Source organism: Schistocerca gregaria, chromosome X (assembly GCF_023897955.1).
Source record: "Schistocerca gregaria isolate iqSchGreg1 chromosome X, iqSchGreg1.2, whole genome shotgun sequence".
NCBI lineage: Eukaryota > Metazoa > Arthropoda > Insecta > Orthoptera > Acrididae > Schistocerca > Schistocerca gregaria.
In genome coordinates, this window is record NC_064931.1 from 752,773,098 (window position 1) to 752,799,300 (window position 26,203).

At 40.6% G+C, this 26,203-nt stretch overlaps 1 protein-coding gene across 1 annotated transcript in view; it reads right to left on the bottom strand.

Annotated features, from left to right (window-relative positions):
• Positions 1-11,159: 11,159 nt before the first annotated feature.
• The window catches only part of LOC126298769 (mitochondrial-processing peptidase subunit alpha), a 114,128-nt gene continuing 99,084 nt past the window's right edge, over positions 11,160-26,203 (bottom strand). Inside the window, exons 10-11 of the mRNA XM_049990222.1 lie at positions 24,541-24,673; positions 11,160-11,695 (exon numbers count right to left, since the gene is read on the bottom strand). Of these exons, the coding sequence (XP_049846179.1) occupies positions 11,556-11,695; positions 24,541-24,673 (273 nt within the window). The 3' untranslated portion in view covers positions 11,160-11,555. The remainder of the gene's footprint in view (positions 11,696-24,540; positions 24,674-26,203) is intronic.

A 26,203-nucleotide genomic window follows, 5' to 3' on the forward strand; every position in this document is an offset into this window, starting at 1 on the left:
CTGTGAAGGGCCCAGTCACGATAAGACTGATGGGGCTGCTTCTTGCATTGGTAAAAGTTAACCCTAGCAGCCATGGCAGGCATACAGCGGCAATAACAGGACGACGACAACACACGTACAGTGTCAAACAACAACACGGAAGGTTCCTGAAATGGGACCAACTGCCACAACGCCTGATACAAAGTGGGAAATATTCATGACAAAAACAGTGCACAACATACCTCTGCATCCATAATGTGGTAAGCACGAAAATGCTGCTGTAGGAAGATGTTGTAAGCCTCCCAGTCTTCTGCCGCCTCACTGAACGCTGGGAACTGACGAGGAAACAGAACTGAAAATGAATTTTTGGAGGGCAATGCCAGCACAGCCTGTTGCATGACCGTGATGAGGTCCTTCTGTTGCTGCACCAACGTTTGAATTAGAGACCCCATGCCACAAGAAAACATGAAAAGCAACTTCACAATGAAAAGCACACGAAGGTACGAACCTATTCTTCACTAATGTATTCTACTCCCGCAAGAAAAACCTACAAGATGACTGACACAAGAAACTTTATTAAGCCCAGAATACATCTTATTATAATGGATACACCAGCCATGGAGTGGCCCACAACAGCAGTATGATAACACAGCAGTATGATAACATGTAACTGGTTTAGAGCTGGGTGGACCTGTCTCTAAAAGTTGTCAGCCGGCCAGTTGAGTGTGTGGATGAGAGGCTCCACGTGCATCCATGAATGGTGGTCTCTGATGTTTGTCAAACATCTAGCTGTGTTGGCCGACTTCTGTGGCATGCCTACATCTTGGGTGTGGATATATTTGGGTCAATACAATAACTTTTGTACAAACTTATGGATTTTATAAGCACATTGTTCTTGCACCTAGACAATGACTTTCTGTTGGTTTATCAGCAATGTAAATGACTCCCTCTAGTAATCTTAATGTTTACTCCAAAAAATGTTCCAGCTTTTTTTGAAATATTACAAGCTAGCTGTTGAAAAGACTCCTCCATTTCTGTGGTTTCAGTCTTGAGGACAGCTACTATATATTGTCATTTTATTCACATTAACAATGAACATCCACAACATCCTTTTACACACAGACAAACAGTTTCTCATTTCAACATGTACGATTGTGTTTGCTCTTACTCTGTTACAGCTAGAAGATGGCTGTCACATCTTGTTCATCACATGGAGATCAAGTTATGCAATAGTTTCCACAAGTTTCTTACGTCAATTATCTGATTTGGAGCAGTACCGAAGTACAGACTGGACGTCTTCTTCCATCATAAAAATGAGCTTTGTGTTGCTTATCATTTGGACAGCATGCTCCAAGCAATGATATGCATTAATTTTGAGTACATACTGAAAACAGACATTTATTAACTTCTTATAAACATCTATCTTTATCAAGTCTATAATACCACACAAGTTTTCCTTTTTATTTAGTACACCTTCTGAAGGTTGGTTGATTGATTTTGCGGCAGAGGTTCAAACAGTGAGGTCATCGGTCCTATTATATGAGGGAAGGATGGAGAAGGAAATCGGCCAAGCCCTTTTAAAAGAACCATCCCAGCATTTGCTTGAAGCAATTTAGGTAAATCACTGTGTAGACTGTCTCCAGGCGTTAAATGAGTTCACTAAAATTTGTGCAGTGCTCAAAGTTGTTCTAAGAGCTGCTGGAAGCTGTTGCAAATCGGTATGCTGTGTGAACTACTCCTAAAACAAATAACCCTTGTTACAGTCTGGGGCGGCAGTGGGGTGAGTGGGCTGCTGTAGCCCGTTGTAGAGTTATGAACCTCTGAGGGCTATGGTGGGAACAAAGCCTCTCCATCGTTTCTAGGTGCCCGGTTCAACATACAATACACACACACCCCTAAAACATACGATATACCTACACTACCTCAGATAAGACGGCTTCTTATCCACAGAAAACAGGGCTGCAGTCTGCTCAACCACCTGATTACAAACGGCAACTCTTGGGATGCTGTTTAGGGAAATCATTGTTAGGAGATTGCCCAGGATACAGCAACCAATCCCCTCAATGTTAGGTACATTATGCTGCCTTGAATTGACAGTGAACTTAAGTTAGTGTGAGACACTTCCTCTGGTGGAAATCAAGATGCAGAAGGAAAGGTGTCTTATTAATCTTTGGCAAATCAAATGTCAGCAAATAACTCCTTAGCAACATGGCAACTGGAAATATGAGAGAGAACCAAGTACACTTGTCTTCAGAACTCATTCAAGATGTTGAAGAGGCCATACCAGTGGCAGTTAAGGAAACAGTATGCAACCGGTTGTAGATTACTCCTCACTCTGGCACACGGTTCTCTCCACCAACTGGTAGACAAAGTTGCAAAGATTAGCTTCGCTCATGATGTTTCCAGTAGCATTGTTCCTACAGCTGAACATGGTCCTTAGGTTGTGAGCTGGCAGGAAGGATTCAGACAGAAACCTCACTGATTCCCTAACAACTTAGGTTATGACTGCCCAGATTTGTGCAACATGTGTTTAAGTTGTAAGGCCCCTGTAAATTGCTAAATTTCATAAGTGAAAGACAATGAAGAGCTTTCTATAAAATCGTTCTGAAAGCTTTCTGAAACAGATAAAAAATCCAGTCACTATACTTGACTTAGTGGTGAAAGAGAGATCCATTTTCTTTGAGGATGTTTTTATGGAAAATGGTATCAGTTATTATGGTGAAATTATAGCAACAATGAACACCAAAGTATGAAGGCTCTAAAACAAATAGGAAAGTCAATATGTTTGATATTTTAGCTAATATGAAGTTTTCCTCATTTCTCAGATTGGAGCTAGAAGCATTTAATTCATACACTGAATGTGTTAAGTTATCTCAAGTTCAAGCTCTAGAAAAGCATGTACTCTCAGAATAAATAATGATAATAAACACACTATCAGGAAATGCTATAAGAAACAATTCCTAGTGCAAAGTAGGTACAAAGCAAACTAGAAAGCCACAGTCAGAAAGATGTTTACATGAACATTTTTGGCTATCTAAACTAAAAAAATTTATCACACAACTTCCAAAAACCTTAAGAAATTTGGGTTTCAGTTCAAGGCTGTTTCTGTGTAGTGACTGATGCAGATAGTGTATGCTAAAATATGTATTCTGTTTCCAAATGTTCCTTCACAAAGGAAAACCAAGGAATGCTGCTACTGTTAAATCACCGTATCTTTGTAAAGGTGAGTAATATACAGGGTCTTCCAGGAATACACTGCAACATTTCAGGACGAGGTTCAGTATATGCAAGAGATAAATAAAGGTCATATGAACATGGATATTTATTGCAATATCAGACATGGAAGTTGGTTACGTAGCACGTGGAAAACTCCAGTTTATCCTAACAATGCTGCACCCAAGTTCGCTACCTTACAAGATGTGTACAAAATGCCCACTCTCTGCCAGTATGCAGGCTTCTGCTTGATGTTGCAATGAGGCACGAACACATTCCGTAATTCCCAGGGTTATACATATTCTCTGACTACCTGCCTAAATTTTCGCAAGAAATGATGCTTCATCTTCTACATGTATGGCATACACAAATGCCTTTAAATGGCCCTACAGGAAAGTCTAACAGGTTTAAATTAGGTGAGCAAGGGAGCCACACAATTGGTCCACCTCTCTAGCAATTAACACAAAGACGAGTCTGGTGTTGGCAGAGAAGAACACCAAATTGAACATCGTGCATGAAGTACACCTGTTTCTGGAATTTTAGTGAAAGATCATTCAACATAGGAGGCAACCTTCTGTGCAAGAATCATCTGCACCTCTCCCCATTCAGGCAATAGGGAAATACATAGCATCCTATGAAGTGGTCCACAATAAGCCTTGCACAGATGTCGAAGGGCCATTTCAACAGTTGCATGTGGACTGACGTATGCCCACTCGCACTGATTATGGAAATTTTGGATGCCATTGTATGTGAATGTTGCCTCATCCGTCCATAACAGTACTGCTGGAAAAACACACTTTATGCCACATTGTTGAATAAAAAACTGACAAAACATAAGTCTTTCAGGAAAATCCGTAGAGGCCAATGCCTGAATTCACTGAAAATAATGATGATTGGTTTTTGGGGCACTCAACTGCACAGTTATCAGCGCCCGTACAAATTCCCAACCTTTGCGCAGTCCTATCTCTCCACTTTCATGAATGATGATGAAATGATGAGGATAACACAGACACCCAGTTATCTCGAGGCAGGTGAAAATCCCTGATCCTGCCAGGGATTGAACCTGGGAGTGTTGTAAGAGGCAGGGAGCTGATGACCTAAGTGTTGATACTGTTATGCAGCACCAACAATAACATCCTTAGTGGGCTGGTATGGTGTGTAGTTGCTGTCTTCTTCTTCCTGTCATGGGTTTGAAATTATCATGCTCACATAAGGGAGAGTAGATTTCTTGGAATGCCTTCCATCTTCAAGATGGTCGCAGAGTCGGTTGCAGTGTGATGTGGCTCCACATTCAGATGCAGTTTTTCTCGGTAAAAATTAGAGTGTGGACAGTGATATTTAATTCTTGAATACCAGGTGTGTTATCTTACATAGTCTGTTCTTGTTTATTCATTAGGTACAGTAAATAAAACAGAGAAAGTGATTAAAGTACTTCTAGTGTGTTCGTCGTGTCTAACACGTCAACGGAGAGGCCTTCGACCTTCCGCTGGCCGAGCGCGTGTCAGTTTCACCAGGCAGCCATGACAGTTCTTGCGTGTCAGCACTCCGCACCACCTCACTAGCCGCAGCAGCCACCAGCTGCTCCGTGCAGGGAAGGAAGTCGGCCATGCCCTGACAAAGAAACCATCCCAGGATTTGCCTGAAGTGATTTAGGGAAATCACGGAAAACCTAAATCAGGATGGCCAGGCTCGGGATTGAACCATCATCTTCTCGAATGCGAGTCCAGCGTGCTAACCACTGCGCCACCTCACTCAGTCGAATCTCTCTCTGTGAAAGACTATACAGTAGTAAACCAGTGTTTTAAGTGTTGTGACCTAGGACATACAAATAAAACCTGCAGAAAGGCCGATGTTACATGTGCCAACTGTGGCAACCAAGGACACAAGCACACTGAGTGCACATCCGAGGTTTTCATCTGCATCCCCTGCAAATATAGAAGCCGTGTCTGCAATAAAACAAAAGGAGGTGATTGTCAGATCTACACTCCTGGAAATTGAAATAAGAACACCGTGAATTCATTGTCCCAGGAAGGGGAAACTTTATTGACACATTCCTGGGGTCAGATACATCACATGATCACACTGACAGAACCACAGGCACATAGACACAGGCAACAGAGCATGCACAATGTCGGCACTAGTACAGTGTATATCCACCTTTCGCAGCAATGCAGGCTGCTATTCTCCCATGGAGCCGATCGTAGAGATGCTGGATGTAGTCCTGTGGAACGGCTTGCCATGCCATTTCCACCTGGCGCCTCAGTTGGACCAGCGTTCGTGCTGGACGTGCAGACCGCGTGAGACGACGCTTCATCCAGTCCCAAACATGCTCAATGGGGGACAGATCCGGAGATCTTTCTGGCCAGGGTAGTCGACTTACACCTTCTAGAGCACGTTGGGTGGCACGGGATACATGCGGACGTGCATTGTCCTGTTGGAACAGCAAGTTCCCTTGCCGGTCTAGGAATGGTAGAACGATGGGTTCGATGACGGTTTGGATGTACCGTGCACTATTCAGTGTCCCCTCGACGATCACCAGAGGTGTACGGTCAGTGTAGGAGATCGCTCCCCACACCATGATGCCGGGTGTTGGCCCTGTGTGCCTCGGTCGTATGCAGTCTTGATTGTGGCGCTCACCTGCACGGCGCCAAACACGCATACGACCATCATTGGCATCAAGGCAGAAGCGACTCTCATCGCTGAAGACGACACGTCTCCATTCGTCCCTCCATTCACGTCTGTCGCGACACCACTGGAGGCAGGCTGCACGATGTTGGGGCGTGAGCGGAAGAAGGCCTAACGGTGTGCGGGACCGTAGCCCAGCTTCATGGAGACGGTTGCGAATGGTCCTCGCCGATACCCCAGGAGCAACAGTGTCCCTAATTTGCTGGGAAGTGGCGGTGTGGTCCCCTACGGCACTGCGTAGGATCCTACGGTCTTGGCGTGCATCCGTGCGTCGCTGCGGTCCGGTCCCAGGTCGACGGGCACGTGCACCTTCCGCCGACCACTGGCGACAACATCGATGTACTGTGGAGACCTCACGTCCCACGTGTTGAGCAATTCGGCGGTACGTCCACCCGGCCTCCAGCATGCCCACTATACGCCCTCACTCAAAGTCCGTCAACTGCACATACGGTTCAGGTCCACGCTGTCGCGGCATGCTACCAGTGTTAAAGACTGCGATGGAGCTCCGTATGCCACGGCAAACTGGCTGACACTGACGGCGGCGGTACACAAATGCTGCGCAGCTAGCGCCATTCGACGGCCAACACCGCAGTTCCTGGTGTGTCCGCTGTGCCGTGCATGTGATCATTGCTTGTACAGCCCTCTCGCAGTGTCCGGAGCAAGTATGGTGGGTCTGACACACCGGTGTCAATGTGTTCTTTTTTCCATTTCCAGGAGTGTATAAACAATTGCATGACCAGCTCCCGGACAGTATAGACTATGGCAGCTAAAATCAGCACACACAAAAGAAACACGAACATCCAAAGCCAATTACCCAAAACACACAAATACAAATCACTGTCAACATTACAGAGAAGCTACCAAAGAGCAATTTCCTGGAGAAGGCAAACGAATCTTCTGCTGGAGAATTACAACGATAATGAACTCACCCCACCCCTAAAACACTCAATGATGTTACAGGATGGCTGTATTAATATGATAGAATATATAGATGACATGGCAATCGGTGGCTCCACCCACTACAAGGTGGCAAAGCAAATTAAAAGACAATTACACCACTGGATAAACTTCCAAATAACATTAATGCAGAGGATAGATTAGTTGGAAGATGAGCTTACATATACAGTGCACAAGAAAATGTACAAACAAAACTGACATACTCATTCACAATTTCTCTCAACTGAAGTACATCACATCACACATACACATGATGAATTCAAACCGGAATCATCATCACATGGAACACCCTACGACACACGTAAATGTGAACAGTACATCAAACCAGTCAAATTTGTCTCGGGAGGCACTCTTCACCCCGGGCAAATGAAACAAAGAATAGACAGATACGTAGAGTCTGAATCAATACACACCAAAACAATCAGGCCACAAACCAATACAAAACTCAGCACTACCAGACCCAGACTTATAAAAGTAGACAAATTAGATGAGGACAAATCTGAGGGAGACACATGACATAGGCAACGATGTCAACGTGCATCTAGAAACAAACACCACTCCACACATCAACAAAGACAACATAACCCATACAGCCATCGCCGACACCACACCAGCAAGCACAACCAACATCAGTGAAAAACATGTGATGGCAAGAATGAAGAAGCATGTGACAAAACGAAGTGTAACCATGTGACATCCCAAAGAGATCTTAAAATTTCTCCCTATTAGCAGCCAACACCGAGCCACAATCCATCTAGTGCCACCTCAGAAACTGCAACAGAAACCCGCACCAACAGCAAGCCAGCTACACCTAATTATGATAATACAGAATTTAACTTACTTTTAAGTAGGCTAGAGAAAAAAAGAGATACTGCAGACAGCACAGCAGATGCTACTTATATTGTACCATCCCAAGGGAGATTCTCTCTGTTTTCCAGTAACTGAGCAGACAGACAGAACCATCCTAAGGACAGAGAATATTCCTACATTAGCAGAGCCGCTGCTCGACCTCATGCTCCAGGTCTGCCTGTGCAGGTCAGAATCATTTGACTTACACTAAATATATACAGATCTTGTAAGAGCACACGGACGAACATATTTTGATTACTCACAGACAGGCAGTAAATGTTTTGTACACATATAACACCTAGAACACATGGACAGAAACTGAATATCTTACACCATAATACAAAAAACAGTACAACAGTCAGAGCAGAAATCCCTAAAATAGCACAACACTTGCAGGCAGACATCATTTGCTTACAAGAGCCTTATAACAGAAATGGACAATTAATATGTCTAACAAAACATTATACCACAATAACAGGCACCAGTGAGTGTACGGCTGCAATAGTAATTTTAAATAGAACTTATCACATAATTAAGGTAACACAGTTATGCAATCGACACTTAGTTACCATAGAGATAACTAATGGGAACATCACATGGGTGATTGCATCCATGTAGGCCCAATACAGCCATCAAATACAGCCGTACGCAGATTACATCAGAAACCTAGTAATGTATGCCAGAGGCAAAAAATTAGTGATAATTGCTGACATTAATTCCAGATCGACCCTCTGGAACTCAGACAGAACAGATGACAGAGGATTCATAATCACCAGCCTAATACAGTAAACACAATTGCATGTAATGAACACGGAAGGACTTATGCCAACATATGCAAGGGTCGATGGTACGAGCAGTAATATCGACTTTACGCTAGCAAATAATGCAACAATGGCATATGTAACAAACTGGACTGTACACAACAACATAAGCAGTAGTGATCACACTGTCATAACATACACACTAACTCACACTCAGAACACAACGACCAAATCACAAACCAGACACTTATTGTTGCACAAAGCAGACCGGAACAAAATAACTGAAATTATCCAATAACACGATCCAGAAAACATCAATGAAGGTATCGATTATAAAGCACCCAAGCTAACACAGGTAATAAATACAACATGCACAAAACACATCAATACCAACAGCAAAGAACACAAATCGCTCACCAGTACCATGGACAAACAAATTCACGAGACTCAAACATGATGCCAGACGCAAACAAAAATTATATCAAAGGGCGATAGCAGATAGGAACAGATGCATAAGACTTGAAGCATATAGGCATGCACAAGACTTATATAGACAGACCCTATACAACACACATAGACAACAATGGGAGCTCTTTATAACAACACAAACAGAGCAAAAGATATGGGGGGAACCATACAAAATAGTGACAGAGAAGATAAAAACCCCACTACTTCTGGGAATGATAAGGCACGATGATACAATGAGGGGTTGGAGGAATACAGCGAGGTTTCTGCTGTATAAAATGCCCCCTGACGATGTTATCAATACAGACCCACAATATCATACAACAGTAAGAGAAGACCTACACACACCATACAACACTGCAACTGTCACCTGCCCTTTTGCGCAAGAAGAGGTTGCACTAGCAATTTCAGAGCTCAAAAACAAGAAAGCATCTGGACCAGATGGTATCCACTTGGAAACACTGAAAAACTAGCACCGCAGATCACCCCGTTCCTAACAACGTTACTGAACGATGCCTTATGGCTGGGCAGGGTACCTACAGTAAAGAAAACCTCCAAAGCAGTCATTATTAAGAAATCAGTGGTCAGGGATCCTTCATATCCAAAGAATTACAGGCCAATATGCCTACTAAACACCCTAGTGAAGATTCAGGAGAAGCTACTGTGTAAGCGCTTGCAAACACACAGAGTTCTCAGCGGTATGAGCCAACACCAATTCGGCTTCAGAACTGACAGACCAATAGTTCTTCTATGAAAAAGACTACCTTACAAAACACTTATATAGCCTATAATGGAATATTAGTCGCCTGTCTGGGTACCATATCAGGTCTAACAGGGAGCACTGAACATGTGTAGAGAAGAGCAGCCTGGTTGCCTTGCATGTGACTGTAACAAAATACTGACAAATCTCTGCTTCACAATACAGAAAAGGAAGTCCAACTTTCATGATAACCTATTCAGAAAATTTTAATAACCTTTTTAAGAAATAGCTCCAAGGGTGAAATCCACGACTATTCTTCAGCTTTTAAAAATTGCTCCTATGGAGCACACACAGTCGCATACAGGTAATAATTCTTCTCATGCTCCATCCCTCAAATTGAATACAAATATTCCATAATATACCGTACAATGGGAGATATTATTAGATAAACTTACATAGTTATTCAAAAAGCATAGATGTAAGTAGTCTTGTTATTCTAGCTTTAGTTTCCCAAAACCAGTCTCATATTCCATCTCTAACCAGCTCAATATAAGACCTAAAAATCTTTTATAATCTTACACGTAAGACAGAAGACAGTTAAGACAACTGAAAGAGATGTAATAGAATATTGTAGTAAATACTAAACTTCAAGAAATGAGAAATAAAACTGCGCTTTTCATTACCATGGCTAGATATCAAATGGGTAAGAAATATTCTGATTATCAAAGTTGAGAGTAAATGATAAGTGCAGGCTGTGATCACACATCTCTTTGGTTTAATCAGTCCTGTTTCAGTATTCCTAGTCAAGAAAGTATGATGTAACATGTTAAATTTCATTGCAGCACATCATGCATCATAGTACCTTAGGAACTCCATATGGGTTACCTACCATACAATACTGAATGTTTCATTTTTTTTTTTTACAGTTGTGTGCTGACAAAAATACTCCTGTTGATTAAATGACACTGAGACTTCATGAGGAATGTTACAATATGCTTTCATACAGGAGGCTCAGTGTGTTTTTTATTTCCTCATTTAATTCTTTGCCTAGTACTATTTTGTATGAGTATTACCCCAAGGTCTTAATGCAGTGTTTTTATCATACTTGGAACAGGAATTCTACGAGAAGCAACCATTCTCCTTGGAGACTCCTCAATGTATTTCATGTCAGAACATCTTCATACTGTACAAAGACCCAAGGTGGGCAGGGAGGTTTTTATGTTAATGTAATACATCTCATTTTCATCAGGATCACTTCTTGATAAGACACATGGACAAATAAGCCACATCTCAGATGCCCACAGTACATGTATTTTGTTATGACCACAGCCTTATTGCTGCTAGAAATTGTTTTGGGAATAATTCCATAGTACCCAGCATACAGCCAATAAGACAACCCTCACCATTATATACCCCTCCCCCCTTCACACACACACACACACACACACACACACACACACACACACACACACACACACACACACACACACTTGTGCTCAATATATTAAAACAATACAAATAAAGTACAAACAGACAATGAAAAAAATGGCTTGATATTGTATCTTTGATTTTACTTTTTTTACAGTAAACACTGTGCTCTCCAACATAATTACACAAATACAATAAAGTGACTAATTATAAATATAAACTTGGTGCCTTATAATATCACTTGATGTTATTTATCGTAACTGTACATAAATCATGACTGTGAATAAATAGCTCGAGTTTTTATTTTTGATGGAAGTCAGCCCTGTAGTTTCACCATAAGGTGTGACTTACAGGTGTGCTGGAAAACACTCACACACACACACACACACATTAACCCTTCTGGTAACTTACATTCAATATATTAAAACAATGCAATACAGTAACGCAGTTTACAAAAATTTGGCTCCATTTTAGGCGAAATAATTTATGTTTGTTGTTCATGTTCAAAATAAATTGCTTCAGTTCAAAGAGCTTCTAAATTTTTGACAAATTGCATCATACGAAGGCATTCCTGCAATTTCACCACGAGCTGCGACTGATGGCTGTGAAGCAAGTAGGCGCCTTGCTACACGTTGTACGTCATGTGCTGTCACTTTATCTATAACAGGAGAACAGGAAACCATGTATAGAATGCAACAAATAACTTATAACCACTGATTTTAGTAAACTGGCAAGAATATGATGATCCCATCAAAATTTTTTTAACAAAAGCTACTCTGGAAATGGAAATTACCAAGGAAGACGATGTACAGCCATACATATGTCCTGACATTCATGTTCTTACAGATATACCTGCCTTGACCTTCGAAGTTTAGTCTCATCAACTTCTGAGATACATCTCACTAATCATGACATAGGTAAGAAAGATGGCAATGGTGATAGTACTTGTAAATGGGATACAGAGTGAGAATCAGCAGCCAAACATCTGATGTAATCTGAAAGAGGCCATATAACCAGGCCGCAAGTGGTGAAATGGACAGTTCAGTGAATGGAAAAGTTAATTTGGAGCGCCAGTTGTGTGAAGGTATCCTATTGTTCCTGAATGGCCCAGACAGATTACTGAGAAGTATGTCCATTCGACTGTTATATGGGCACAGAACTTGCAACAAACTCATTCACATTCCAGTGACAAACAGCAGCTTTATGAGAACTATACATACTGCAGCCAACTGTGTGGACAATAGTGTAATTGCCTTTCCTATTTAGGACAGGGTCACCTTTCAATATCCCCTCAAATCATTATACGCATTTTCAATGTTTCACAGAAATTCTCAAAATACCTGTTGTTTGTAGCAAGGGCACCATCGAGGTAACTAAATGTGTGTAGGGTATTCTTCTGCTGTTGTTAAAACTTTTTAATCTTTTAAGACAGGGTCCTAGTAAATAACTGTATACGGAACATAAAATTTATTTCCAAACTTTGAAGCAGGGTGAACAATATATTTTTGAAATAACTTTAAGCATAACAAGAAGATGTTGGCACTTTAAGTAACACACATAAGTGGGGGTCAATGCCAGTTGCTTTATAAGCTTGACTATTTCTTTAGACTTCTCTGAAACTGAAGCAGATTTAGCACAAAAAAACTGTAAGGAAATATCTATTGATAGCAGACGACTGGCCCAAGATCCTTTGGCCTGCTGGGCTTACAGTTAGCCAACGTGATGGCATGTTATACTCAACTTTCTTCTGGCATAGTTGAACATCTTCCCATCTGGCAGGCCAGCCATGAAAATAGTGAAATACTGCAATAATAAGATTTACAACATCACATTCAAAATTTTCAATGCCATGCAAGAATGAATTACGAATTTAATGCAAACTGGATGTTCCAATATCAATGAAAGAGTTGCTGCATACTCTAGGACACTAATTCATTAATTTTAATACTGACTTATTCACATTTGGGCCGTCACAACTGGTCATCAGGAAATTACTTGAAGGAGGATCCGCTTTCTCTCCTGCAAAAACAAGGTTTTGATGCAAATCTTTTGCCTTAGCATGGCCCATGACGTAAGTCTGAAGATGATTTTCATCAACCTCTTCTTTAGTTGCTAACCAGTAGAGTATTGAAAATTGGAATTCCTTTTTGCTGGCTTCATTGTGGCCTCCTCATAGGAGAAAGTATACGCTGAATTTCTTGCATTATCTGCAGTTTGCTCCCAAAAATAGGATCCTAGAGCCTAAGTAATTAAAGGCATCATCTTTGATGGAGGCAAAGTAAAATCATTCTGCACAGAGTTTCCAAACTTCTCTCTGAAAACCTCTGCAGTATCACTGCAGCTATTGAGTGAATAATTTGTGTAATTCAATATATAATTTTGTTTCAGGAAAATGACAGTTGACTGACTAGAACATCAAAATAAATATGTGCACTGAATGTACATGATCATGCGTGCCTCCTGAAGTAAATAAGTTCTAGGAAAAACATAAGACATGAGCCAGGCATGTTGGCAGGGCTAACAACGTAAATTTTGTGACACATGGAACGTGCAAGGATTGCTAAAGGGCATTATCACAGCACTCACATTCTAATTTGGAGCTTATTTGTAAGAATGAATATGAAATTAAATTAAACATATCAGACATTTCAATTAGGTACATGCCATCTTCCAAATTCTCCCAAACAGAACTAGAGCAACAGGGGTAACAAAGTCTTTGTGAGACAGTCCAGTACATCTGAAATGTTCTCTCACCCCCCCCCCCCCCCCCCCCCCCAATGCAAATTTGTTGGTATTACTTCTAATCACCATTTGACAATTGCTACACAGTGTAATTTTAATACATTATTATTATTATTATTATTATTATTATTATTATTATTATTATTATACCCAAAGAAGCTTTCATTGCAACGAGAGTAGCCCAAATTTCATCTACTTTACCTATTTAATATTTATTATTTGTTTTGCTAACTTACAACCACAACCGCATCTACATCTACATCTACACAGATACTCTGCAAATCACACTTAAGTACCTGGCATAGGGTTCATTGAACCATCTTCACAATAATTCTTTATTATTCCACTCTCAAACAGCGCGCAGAACAAAAGGAATCCTTCCATGCAAGCTCTAATTTCCCTTATTTTATTAAGATGATTGTTTCTCCCCACGTAGGTCACCATCAACAAAATATTTTCACATTCAGAGGAAAAGGCTGGTGATTGAAATGTTGTGAGAAGATTCCACTGGCACAAAAAATGCCTTTGTTCTAATGATGTCCACCCCAACTCCTGTATCATGTCAGTGATGCTCTTTCCCCCGTTTCACAATAATACAGAATGTGCTGCTCTTCACTGAATTTTCTTGACATACTCTGTTAGGCCTATCTGGTAAGGATTCCAGACCAGTCAGCAGTACTCCAGAACAGGATGCACAAGCATAGTGTAGACAGTCTCTTTAGTAGCTGAATGTTTCCGAAGACAAGTGAAATAAGTAACACATTTCTCAGTGGCTAGTCACATGTCCTGCCTCTGATCAATATTTCTTGGTAAGAGTTGCAAGTTATCCTCATTTGAGCTACACCCAACATGTGCAAACTATATCCGTTCATCATTTCTACCATAAATAACAAAGAGTAAGTTCCGCAAAAGTTGCTAGTACTGCATAGCACTGTCTCCCCATATGTTTCCTTGCCCCGTGGCCATCAAAGCTCCCTGCAGTCCCCTCAACAGTGGACTTGTCTTATGTGGAGGAACTGGAAAGAAACCAAAATGGTGAGAAGGGTTAAAGCCAGTTGTAACATGAAAGATGCCTTAGTTAAGCTTCAGTCAGGTTATTAAAATTAAGAAAAAAAGTGTACTTTAGGGACAAAATTGAAAAAAAGTACCTTTTACAGGTACGTTTGAGGAAAAAAGGGACTTTAGGGACCAGTGGGACCTCCACCAAATACCCTGCTTATGGGATAGCTTTCTGGGGTAACACCTCACTAAGGTAAAAAAAAATGCATTGTATAGCAGAAAGTAACTGTGTGCAGACTTCATGGCCTCACTGTACATTTATCAACAATTCATCCAAGTTTGAGAGTAACAACGATGATCCATACCATGTCGATAGGTAGCGATACGCCTTCTGCATGCCGTCTTTGCGTCTAGCGGAGGATGTGCCATTTTGACATAAGCAAGTGGCAGTGTGAGGAATGAGATGGAAAGCAGCAGGCAGTGGACCAGAAAGAATTCTGCAGGCACGACATGTTGCGATTTGAGCCACACGATTTCTCTGTTGGATGACTGGACTTCGATATTCCAGTTTGGGTTCCGTGACCAATATAAAGTTTTCATTCTCTGGAGGACACAAGGCTGCCAAAGCTATTCTTACTGTGGCTGCGGTGCCATGCTCTCTTAGAATTATGGTGAGGTACCTTACTTCTGTTGAGTGAAGTTGGGGCCAGTGTGAACTTCACAAATGTTCCTTTCTTTCGTCTTTCCCTGGCTCAATCTACCTGCTCGCTTAAGCCCTGGTCATGGGTACAATGAGCACGAGTTCAAGAGGCCTGCACATGTTTTTGTACCAGCTTCTTTTTATACCAGTGTAAATCTGTGATTTTCTGTAATTAATACATAATGTGTTTTTACCTTCTTATATATTATATAGCTTTGTGGACTTTGGTTTAAGTTACCTCATTTATTGTTGTGACTGGCTTTGATGCTTTTTAGTTAACTTGTTATTTCTGGGAGAAATGGATTTGTGCCAATTTCTTGGTATTTAAGATACTGTCTGCTAATGTAACCAAAGTTGTTCGCCAAAAATGTGCATCCACTGTGTGGCAGCTCCTTGTTACCATAATGCCATTGGGCATCGGTTTGAAACTCAATTGCGATTGGCAGGCGAATCATCTTATCTCCTTGTTGAGATTTGGGTATATGTTGAGTAATAAGGACCAGACTTTTTTTTTTGCTATTATTACTGGAGAGCTTGGTTTCTGTCCCTTTTTAGTTTATTGGTATGTGAGGGTGTCATTATACTCATGGGCATACTGTGTTCAGTTCCATGGCTGAGGTGTTAAAGGTAGTTATGATATGATTATTTGTTGTGTTTAAAGATCCTTTTTCTTGCCAGGTAATACTAGCAATAACTAGCACCATGCACAAAATTGCCTCTATTATCCGGAAGGTGTCTACTCCTGACACACACTAAGTAACTACATGGGTGCAGCCGGTTGGATCCTGAGTTCGGAGATTGCGCTTCCTCATCTTTTGGGGAACTGAATGTAAATTTTAAGGTCGCTGTTTTCGGAAATTTTCATTCCTTTGGTCAGCAGTGTTGTGAAACATTCTGTGACACCAAAGAATTGTAAATCAGTAAACAGGCTGTCAAAATATAAGATAAGGTGAATTGCTAAATTATTGTGACACAAATTCTCCTTGTTGTAACTGTCATTTTGAAGCATAGATACTGTATTGAACTTTTGCTCTGTTCTTCGGTCACATACGCTTGTAAAAAAAAAAAAAAAAACTGAGTCCTAATAATTACATGGTATCTCATTACAGGAACTGAGACATTGTGATAAGTGCTTAATTCTCAAGGAGCTGCAACAAATTTATTTGCCTCTGTGATGTAGATTGTTGAAAGGATTTGTTTCCATAACTGTGACCATTAAGTACAAAGCTCTTTGGTTGTCTCTGAACACCGATATTTTTATAACCATATACAACAGTTTGGGTTTCCTATGTTTAGAACAGGGCAATTTGGGTCAGTGTGGCTGTGTATTAATAGTAAGTCTTACTTGAATGCGAAGTAAACACTGCAGCACATGATCGGGTATATGCACATTTATAAAATTGGATTACTTTTGAGACTTCTCGTTGTTCATAACACGTATTTAAATTAATTGTTGAAAGCTTACAAGTAAATTTTTATTAAGTTGTTTGATTGATCTTTTAAGCATACATTGTTCAATAAATGTTTTGGTCACGAATGATGTTCAACCCTTACTTGGGCCTGGTCTTTCCCCTCCTAGATAACCCCAAGCAGTAGCTGTGTACCATGAAATATTCAGAAGAACAACAACAGTAGAAAAAATATTCTGCATTACCCTTTGATGAATAGTGGTCTGAGGGAAGCAGAAATAGGCTTTCTGAAATTGTAGTCATATTTTGAAATGTTTATCTCTACATAACTGAGTGGTGAATGCTAGAAAGTGATCTACCCGAGATTTGATCCCACCACCTCACACACACACACACACACACACACACACACACACACACACACACACAACCACTACACCAGCACACCAAATGCACATTACAGTCTACTTGCTGCAGTCTCAAGGCACTGGTGCTCTTCCGAGTTATGGCAGCTGTTTGCTAGGAGGCAATGGCATCATTTTCACAACTATAACCCATCACAATTCAGACTATTTTTATGAAATATTTATAAATGATATACACAAACCTGCCTCATGACTCAGCATCTCTATTAATCAAAGTAAGATCAAAATCCCTACAGCAGTTCTTGAGATTAGTCTCCATATACAGTCAGACACAAGCAAGCGACTTTAATTTATATACAGGGTGGTTATGATTAAATGTTCAGTTTCAAAAAGATGCAAGAAAAGAAAAAAGAATTACATCAAATTTGAACAGTATATTATCAAAGAAGGAAGAAACGTTATGGTATTTACTGAAAATTTTACCATTAGATGACACTGTAAGTGGCAAAATGTCTCAAATAAAAGAAGTGGGGTACACGGTTGTTCCTCAGTTTGCATCCGAGATATGCACAATGACTGTCTCAATTCAGGATTACATGCTACAGATAAAGCTCTTTTACAAGAATGGTGACTGCACATCACTAGCCTTAGAGAAGTTCCAGAAACTCAAGGATATGAGTAAATGCATTGGTCTCATGTCTGCCAAGGGTCTGGAGAAAATTATTACAAAACACAAAATGACAGTTCTTTTGATGTGCAATGTGGCAGAGGAAGAAAAACATCTGATCCAACGTCAGCTGAAGATACTGCCATGACTTTTCAGGAGATGAGTGGTGGTGTGCAAACACGTAGCACATGGGCAATTGCCTGAACATTAGACATGCCTGTGGACACAGGGGATAAAATTCTATGAAACACTGTGCATAGCTATCCATAAAAAATTACTCATGTTCAGGAGATGCTACATTTTGACCTAGACGCATTTGCTCTATAATTACTTGCCCACATGGAACTAGATAATGAATGACCATGAAACATTCTGTGGACAGGCAAAGCCCACTTTTATCTCCAAGGATATGTCAACACACAGAACTGAAGGATACAGGCAATGGAAAATCCACTCGCACCTCAACTGGTACAGTTTCATTTTGCAAAGGTAACTGCGCAATGTAAGTCGATGGCATCGTTTATCATAGGGCCATATTTTTTTGGGGAGATGGGTACTGCAGGTCCTGAAACTTGCACTGTCAATGGTAAACACTACGAGAGTCTTCTGCGCACCAATGTCACTTCAACCCTTCAACACTGTGGATTGGATCATTTTTATCCGAGATGGCACACCTCCGCACATTGAACAGCCAGTGAAGCAGCTGCTGCAAAGGCATTCTGGAAAAGTTATAATTATCAGCAGTCATTTCCCTATAGCTAGGCCTCCAGATCACCTGATCTTAATCTGTGTGGCTTCTGGCTGTGGGGTTATTTGGAAGATGCTGTGTTCAGTGCTCCAATTAAAAACATAGCTGAAGTGAAGGCACACATTATGCAACATATTCTGAACTTAAAAACCAATTTCATTACTGTTTTTTGTGAACTTACTGGCCTCAGTGTTATTAAAAGCCAATGTCATTGTTGTCTTTTATGCCTTTTTGGCCTCACAACAATTAAAAACTGATTTTTCCATCCAATGTGGGACAACCTTGCCGTGGTGCATTGGCTTACTAACAGCGGCACAATTGTTGAATGGAAAACTTGTGCAGTCATGCGCACTGCACAGTATGAGTGGTTTAATGTGTGCAGTCATGCACACTGCACAGTATGAGTGGTTTAATGTGCAACTCTCACAATAGCAGTTGCACTGACATTCATCTGGCATTTGTAGCCGAACCCATTTACATTACAATGTTTACAGTGCCATCTATTGGTAAAATTTTCATTAAACTTTTTTGTTCCCATAACATTTCACCCTTCTTCAATAATGCTTCTTTCAAATTTGATATCAGTCTGAGCAATGGCTCTTTTTTAGAGTGTTTTGAAATTGGAACTTTAATTGTAATCAGACTATATGTAGAGAAGAGAAGATATGTGCATGTTCTGAATTTTTTCTACAACTTTTCTCAATGTGTTACAGTACTTAACAAGTACAGTACTTAATATGTTACAGTACTGTCATTACTTTTGCAAGTCCTGTTTTCACTGGGAAGAGACTCTGATACCTGTAGTGATGCAAAGTTTGTTTAATGACTTGCCATTATTACATTTAATTATCCTTTTGGGAAAATTACTTTCAAAAATGGATACAGACTCATTAAGAAGTATGTTTGAATTAGAGTTAGCATTACATTTATTGTAAACTTCACCCCAATCAACATTTTAAAGCTTTCTTTCAAAATCTTCAGTAATTTTGTCATTAATCAGTCTCATTGTTTTCTTTGAGTATTTAGAACTGTAAACAGAGCTAAGTTGTATAATGTGACTGAATGTGCATTGTTATCTGACAATCTGTATCCCAATGGAAAGGCATGTCTCTCTTTACTTCTGCATGTCGAGTGAATGCATTATCTGTGAGGGTACTACTGTCTTCAGCAACTCAAAATTATAAGTGGCCACAAGCACCTACAGGTCACTTTTCCAGTCAGATTCCTTAAAAAATTTACATTAAAATCACCATGAATTAATAATTCCTTCTTTCTACTGATAGAGAGCACAATAATTCATACACATTTTTCATAAAAATTTCCTAATTACCCAGTGGAGACCAGCATACTGTAACAATCACAAGTATTACATTTCCCAATAACAACTCTCAAGCATATATCCTAATCTACAGATAATTTAAATATTCCTGCCTTTTTGAATTTATATCCCTTTTTCATGAATGTGACAACTCCTCATTTACCCAAACAGGTCCATATCATTAATGTCGGTACACAGCAGAATTTTTGAACATACATTGTGTTCAAACACTGTGATTTACCTTGAACAGAACAGTCTATTGAAACATTGTCAATATGGGTTTAGAAAACATCGTTCTTGTGAAACACAACTAGCTCTTTATTCACATAAAGTGTTGAGTGCTATGGACAAGGGATTTCAAATTGATTCCACATTTCTAGATTTCCAAAAGGCTTTTGAAACTGTACCTCACAAGTGGCTTTAAATAATAAAATCAAAATGTGTGCTTATGAAATGTCGTCTCACTGATGTGACTGTATTCATGATTTCCTGTCAGAGAGGTGAGTAAAACAGAAGTGATTTCTGGCATTCCTCAAAGTAGTGTTAAAGTCCTCTTCTGTCCCTTATCTATACAAATGATTTAGGAGACAACCTGAGCAGCTGTCTTAGGTTGTTCTCAAATGATGCTGTAGTTTATCATCTAGTAAAGTCATTGGAAGATCAAAATAAATTGCAAAATGATTTACAAAAAATATCTGTGTGGTGTAAAAACTGGCAATTGTCCTTAAATAGTGAGAAGTGTGAGGTTATCTACATGAGTGTTAAAAGGAATTTGTTAAACTCCAGTTACATGAAAATCAATCAAATATAAAGGCCCCAAATTCAGCTAAATACCTAGGAATTACAATTACAAGTCAAATTGGAAAGAACACTTATAAAATGTTATTGGGAAGGTGAACCAAAGACCACATTTTATTGGCAGAACACTTAGAAGATGCAACATACCTACTAAAGAGACTGCCTACACTACGCTTATCGATCGTCTTTTGGAGTACTGCTGCACTTGTGGGATCCTTACCAGGTAAGATTCAAGGAGTACATAGACAAACATCAAAGAGGAGCAGCAAATTTTGTATTATCAAGAAATAGGGGAGAGAGTGACACAGACATGATACAGGATTTGGTTTGGACACAATTAAAACAAAGGCATGTCTTGTTGTGATGGGATCTTCCCATGAGATTTCAATCACCAACTTTCTGCTCTGATGCGAAAATATTTTGTTGACACCGATATACATACAGAGAATGAGTCGTCATAATAAAATAAGGGAAAACAGAGCTTGCACGAAAAGATATGGATGTTCAATTTTTCTGTGCGTTGTTCCGGAATGGAATAACAGAGACTTATTTTGAAGGTGGTTCGATGAACCCTCTGCCAGGCATTTAAGTGTGATGTGCAGATTAGCCGTATACATGTAGATGTAGATGCTGGATCTACATGAATATGCAGCTAAATTATACTGCCTTATATTAAGGTTTTCTATCCCTGTGATTATATGATGTTCAGACAAACAAATGACCTAAATTTATTTCTAACAACTAGGATCTTGGAAACGAATTAACAAGGTATGAAGTGACTTCAACAGAACAGCCACAACAGTCTAGAAATAAGTTGATTTCTTTTCTAGCAGCACAATCTGAAACCAAAACCATTTTATGCAAATATCAGGGAACTTAGAAAGGACGAAGTTTTGCTTCTCCATAGCAACAGACACTATTGTCAAGTTTGCCATTTTGCAAAACCACAGTCACACTATGCTTGTGAGTGCTAAAAATATGAGAGAAGACTTCAAATTAATAAATTTGTTTTTTAATCACGTAATGACAAAAACTTGGGTGTGTTACATCTGCAACATGTGTCTACACTCCTGGAAATGGAAAAAATAACACATTGACACCGGTGTGTCAGACCCACCATACTTGCTCCGGACACTGCGAGAGGGCTGTACAAGCAATGATCACATGCACGGCACAGCGGACACACCAGGAACCGCGGTGTTGGCCGTCGAATGGCGCTAGCTGCGCAGCATTTGTGCACCGCCGCCATCAGTGTCAGCCAGTTTGCCGTGGCATACGGAGCTCCATCGCAGTCTTTAACACTGGTAGCATGCCGCGACAGCGTGGACCTGAACCGTATGTGCAGTTGACGGACTTTGAGCGAGGGCGTATAGTGGGCATGCTGGAGGCCGGGTGGACGTACCGCCGAATTGCTCAACACGTGGGACGTGAGGTCTCCACAGTACATCGATGTTGTCGCCAGTGGTCGGCGGAAGGTGCACGTGCCCGTCGACCTGGGACCGGACCGCAGCGACGCACGGATGCACGCCAAGACCGTAGGATCCTACGCAGTGCCGTAGGGGACCGCACTGCCACTTCCCAGCAAATTAGGGACTCTGTTGCTCCTGGGGTATCGGCGAGGACCATTCGCAACCGTCTCCATGAAACTGGGCTACGGTCCCGCACACCGTTAGGCCGTCTTCCGCTCACGCCCCAACATCGTACAGCCCGCCTCCAGTGGTGTCGCGACAGGCGTGAATGGAAGGACGAATGGAGACGTGTCTTCTTCAGCGATGAGAGTCGCTTCTGTCTTGGTGCCAATGATGGCCGTATGCGTGTTTGGCGCCGTGCAGGTGAGCGCCACAATCAGGACTGCATACGACCGAGGCACACAGGGCCAACACCCGGCGTCATGGTGTGGGGAGCGATCTCCTACACTGGCCGTACACCTCTGGTGATCGTCGAGGGGACACTGAATAGTGCACGGTACATCCAAACCGTCATCGAACCCATCGTTCTACCATTCCTAGACCGGCAAGGGAACTTGCTGTTCCAACAGGACAATGCACGTCCGCATGTATCCCGTGCCACCCAACGTGCTCTAGAAGGTGTAAGTCGACTACCCTGGCCAGAAAGATCTCCGGATCTGTCCCCCATTGAGCATGTTTGGGACTGGATGAAGCGTCGTCTCACGCGGTCTGCACGTCCAGCACGAACGCTGGTCCAACTGAGGCGCCAGGTGGAAATGGCATGGCAAGCCGTTCCACAGGACTACATCCAGCATCTCTACGATCGGCTCCATGGGAGAATAGCAGCCTGCATTGCTGCGAAAGGTGGATATACACTGTACTAGTGCCGACATTGTGCATGCTCTGTTGCCTGTGTCTATGTGCCTGTGGTTCTGTCAGTGTGATCATGTGATGTATCTGACCCCAGGAATGTGTCAATAAAGTTTCCCCTTCCTGGGACAATGAATTCATGATGTTCTTATTTCAATTTCCAGGAGTGTATATGACCATGTTGGTGCTGCATACCTCTAGTTATGGAGGTTGTGGTCAGACAAGTTACCCAACTACCATATGCTACGTCTATTTCATCAGATTCTCAATACATAAGCACAGCAATACCTGACATCAAAGATGAAATACCTGTCATCTAATCTCCATTGAAATATGAAGTCCCAGGTCCTAGCTGTGGCCATTCATAAGGTAAAAAACATTCACAAAATGATTCATTATTGCTTCTTTCAGCCTCTGGAACATGCTACCTTGCTCTCTGTGCACAATGCAATACCTTGTTGCTTTTAAGGCGAAACTGAAGCACTTTTTTCCGTCTCCCTCATAAAGTTACACCAAAAATTAAAGTACACAATCAATTCTTCCTCTGTCAAATTCTAAAGCCAATTCTCCTATCTTCTCTCAGTTACACTTCTTTTTTCTTTCTCCAAACCACTTTCTTTTCCCTTAAATTCATTAACTGTGTGTTATCAGCTTCCTTCTTCTCTTTTGTTTTTTAAATAATAAAGGTAAAGGTAAAAAAAGGGCTCGTGTCAACTTTCACAAAAGGAAACTGTATTATGCACCTGAATGACTGTAGACAAAAGAAATTTTTTTGAGAAGGAAGCAATCGCCAATGGGGATTCACACGGTTTATTTCACTATTGTTTTCTGTCCCCGTACACACCATTTCCTTTAATACAAAACAAGCAGGATTAGTTGTTTGAGTGACTGCTGTGAATATTACTATCAATTTGATTAATCATATGGCAAAAAATGTATTATCATTAATGTCTTTAAAATAATTATTGGTTGAAAAAAAGCTTGATAATGTTGATCACCACAACTGCCATCAAAATTAATGATTAGTGAAAACCACCTCAGTTGCATTATTATACATTTACTGTGTTAAAAGTGGTTTCATTCATTGAACATCTTCACGTTGCCAAGGTGCGCCAAAGTCATGATGCTAATGGTCTGGTTGTCACACATAATATTAAAGACCAAATCCAAAACATTGATTGTAAACATTCTGCCGACTGTCTGGTTGAAGTATGGCAAGCAGACACAGTATGCTACACACAGCAAACTGCATGGAGAGATCTCTATCACGATCCTTTCTTGTTATTAAAAATAAAGTCCAGGCTTGATCATCATTCAGTCAGAAATAATTCTTCACTTCATATAGCAAATAAAAAATTATGCTTAAGTACAAGTTCAGGTGTTACATAAGCATAACATAATAATACTATATATAATGCTGGTGTAACTTTGTTCCTCACCCATTTCTCTGATGAAATAAGCACGGTCCTTCCACGAACCTAGGGCAATGACTTGTCTTGCCACATCTTCAAATACCATTGGTCTTGATTCTAGATTCATTAAATACAGTGACCTCAACTGGGCCTTTGCCCGCTGAAAAATCAGAAAACTGTATTTACAAAAAGCAATGAACAAAGAATATGCATTTACACAAATTTGTATTCATTAAATTACACCTACATTTCATTTCTTTTCCTATAGGCATAAGAACAATATTTTCTATTACATAATCCTTTATTGTGCAACTTTATAGAACTACAGCTCCCTTTAAGACACAAACTTCTTTCTCCCAATTGCAGTCCTTTGATTACAAATAAGTGAAAGAATTCCATTAGATCACCACCTTCCACTTTTCTGAACATAATATAATTACAGCATCAATAATTTGCTTCTTACAGATCCCCATACCAATGTGTAGACAGTTCTGATTGCTTACTTCTGAAAATTTTGTTCACACAGAAGTACATTACCTTGTACACAGGTATGCAGCAATTGACAAGAACTGCTTTGAGTACACATAAAACTTTCCAGCTCTCAATTTAACACACAAAGCACTAACAATTAATGGCAAATAAAACACCTTCTGTCTAAAATTTTAATATAGTTCTACGTAGAATGTCAACAAATGGCAATTTACAAGGAAAGCAGAGTACCTGAAATGTTATACCACTATAAAAATGTAAGAATTTCATCATTTCTATCAGTGTGGACCATTCCTGGCATATAGCTATATTCAACAAGAAGGGTATCAGTCATATTTAATGCCTTGTTGCAACAAAGGCTGCTGTAGCTGCTGTTTATGGGTTTAAGGAGACAAAATATTCAAGATCGTCAGTCTCCTATTTGTGGCACAACATTACTAAAAGAAGGGATGAGTTGATAAGAGAGATCCTGAGGCAGCATTTTGTTGTAATGGAAGGAAGTGTGGGAGGTAAAAATTGGAGAGGAACATCAAGGCTTGAATACAATAAGCAAGTAGACTGCAGTAGCTATGCAGAGATGAAGAGTCTTGCATAGGATAGACTAGCATGGAGAGCCACATTTCTGGACTGAAGACCACAGCAACAACAACCTTCGTCTTCACCACCACCACCACCACCATGCTTATCACATAAAATGTCTTCTACTAAGCACAATCTGTTTCATAGATGTACTGTGGCTGACCATTATCTAAATTACTTTCCGTTTCTAACACTACACTTGTACAAACTGAATCATGTCCATCACACATGATAAACATATGAAATTAGTACAGTAAGGGCACTGCATTAGAAAGAAAGACTTACAAAGAAGAAAGAAAGACTTACAATATCCTCTACTTAACCTATCTTTGGCAAACTAACCTATCTTTCCAGAATGAGATTTTCACTCTGCAGAGGAGTGTGTGCTGATGTGAAGCTTCCTGGAAGACTAAAACTGTGTGCCGGACCGAGACTCGAACTCGGGACCTTTGCCTTTCGCGGGCAAGTGCTCTACCAACTGAGCTACCCAAGCACGACTCACGCCCCGTCCTCACAGCTTTAATTCCGCCAGTACCTCGTCTTCTACCTTCCAAACTTTACAGAAGCTTTCCTGTGAAACCTATCTTTGTCACAGAAAGGGGTAAAATACGCTACTGTAAAA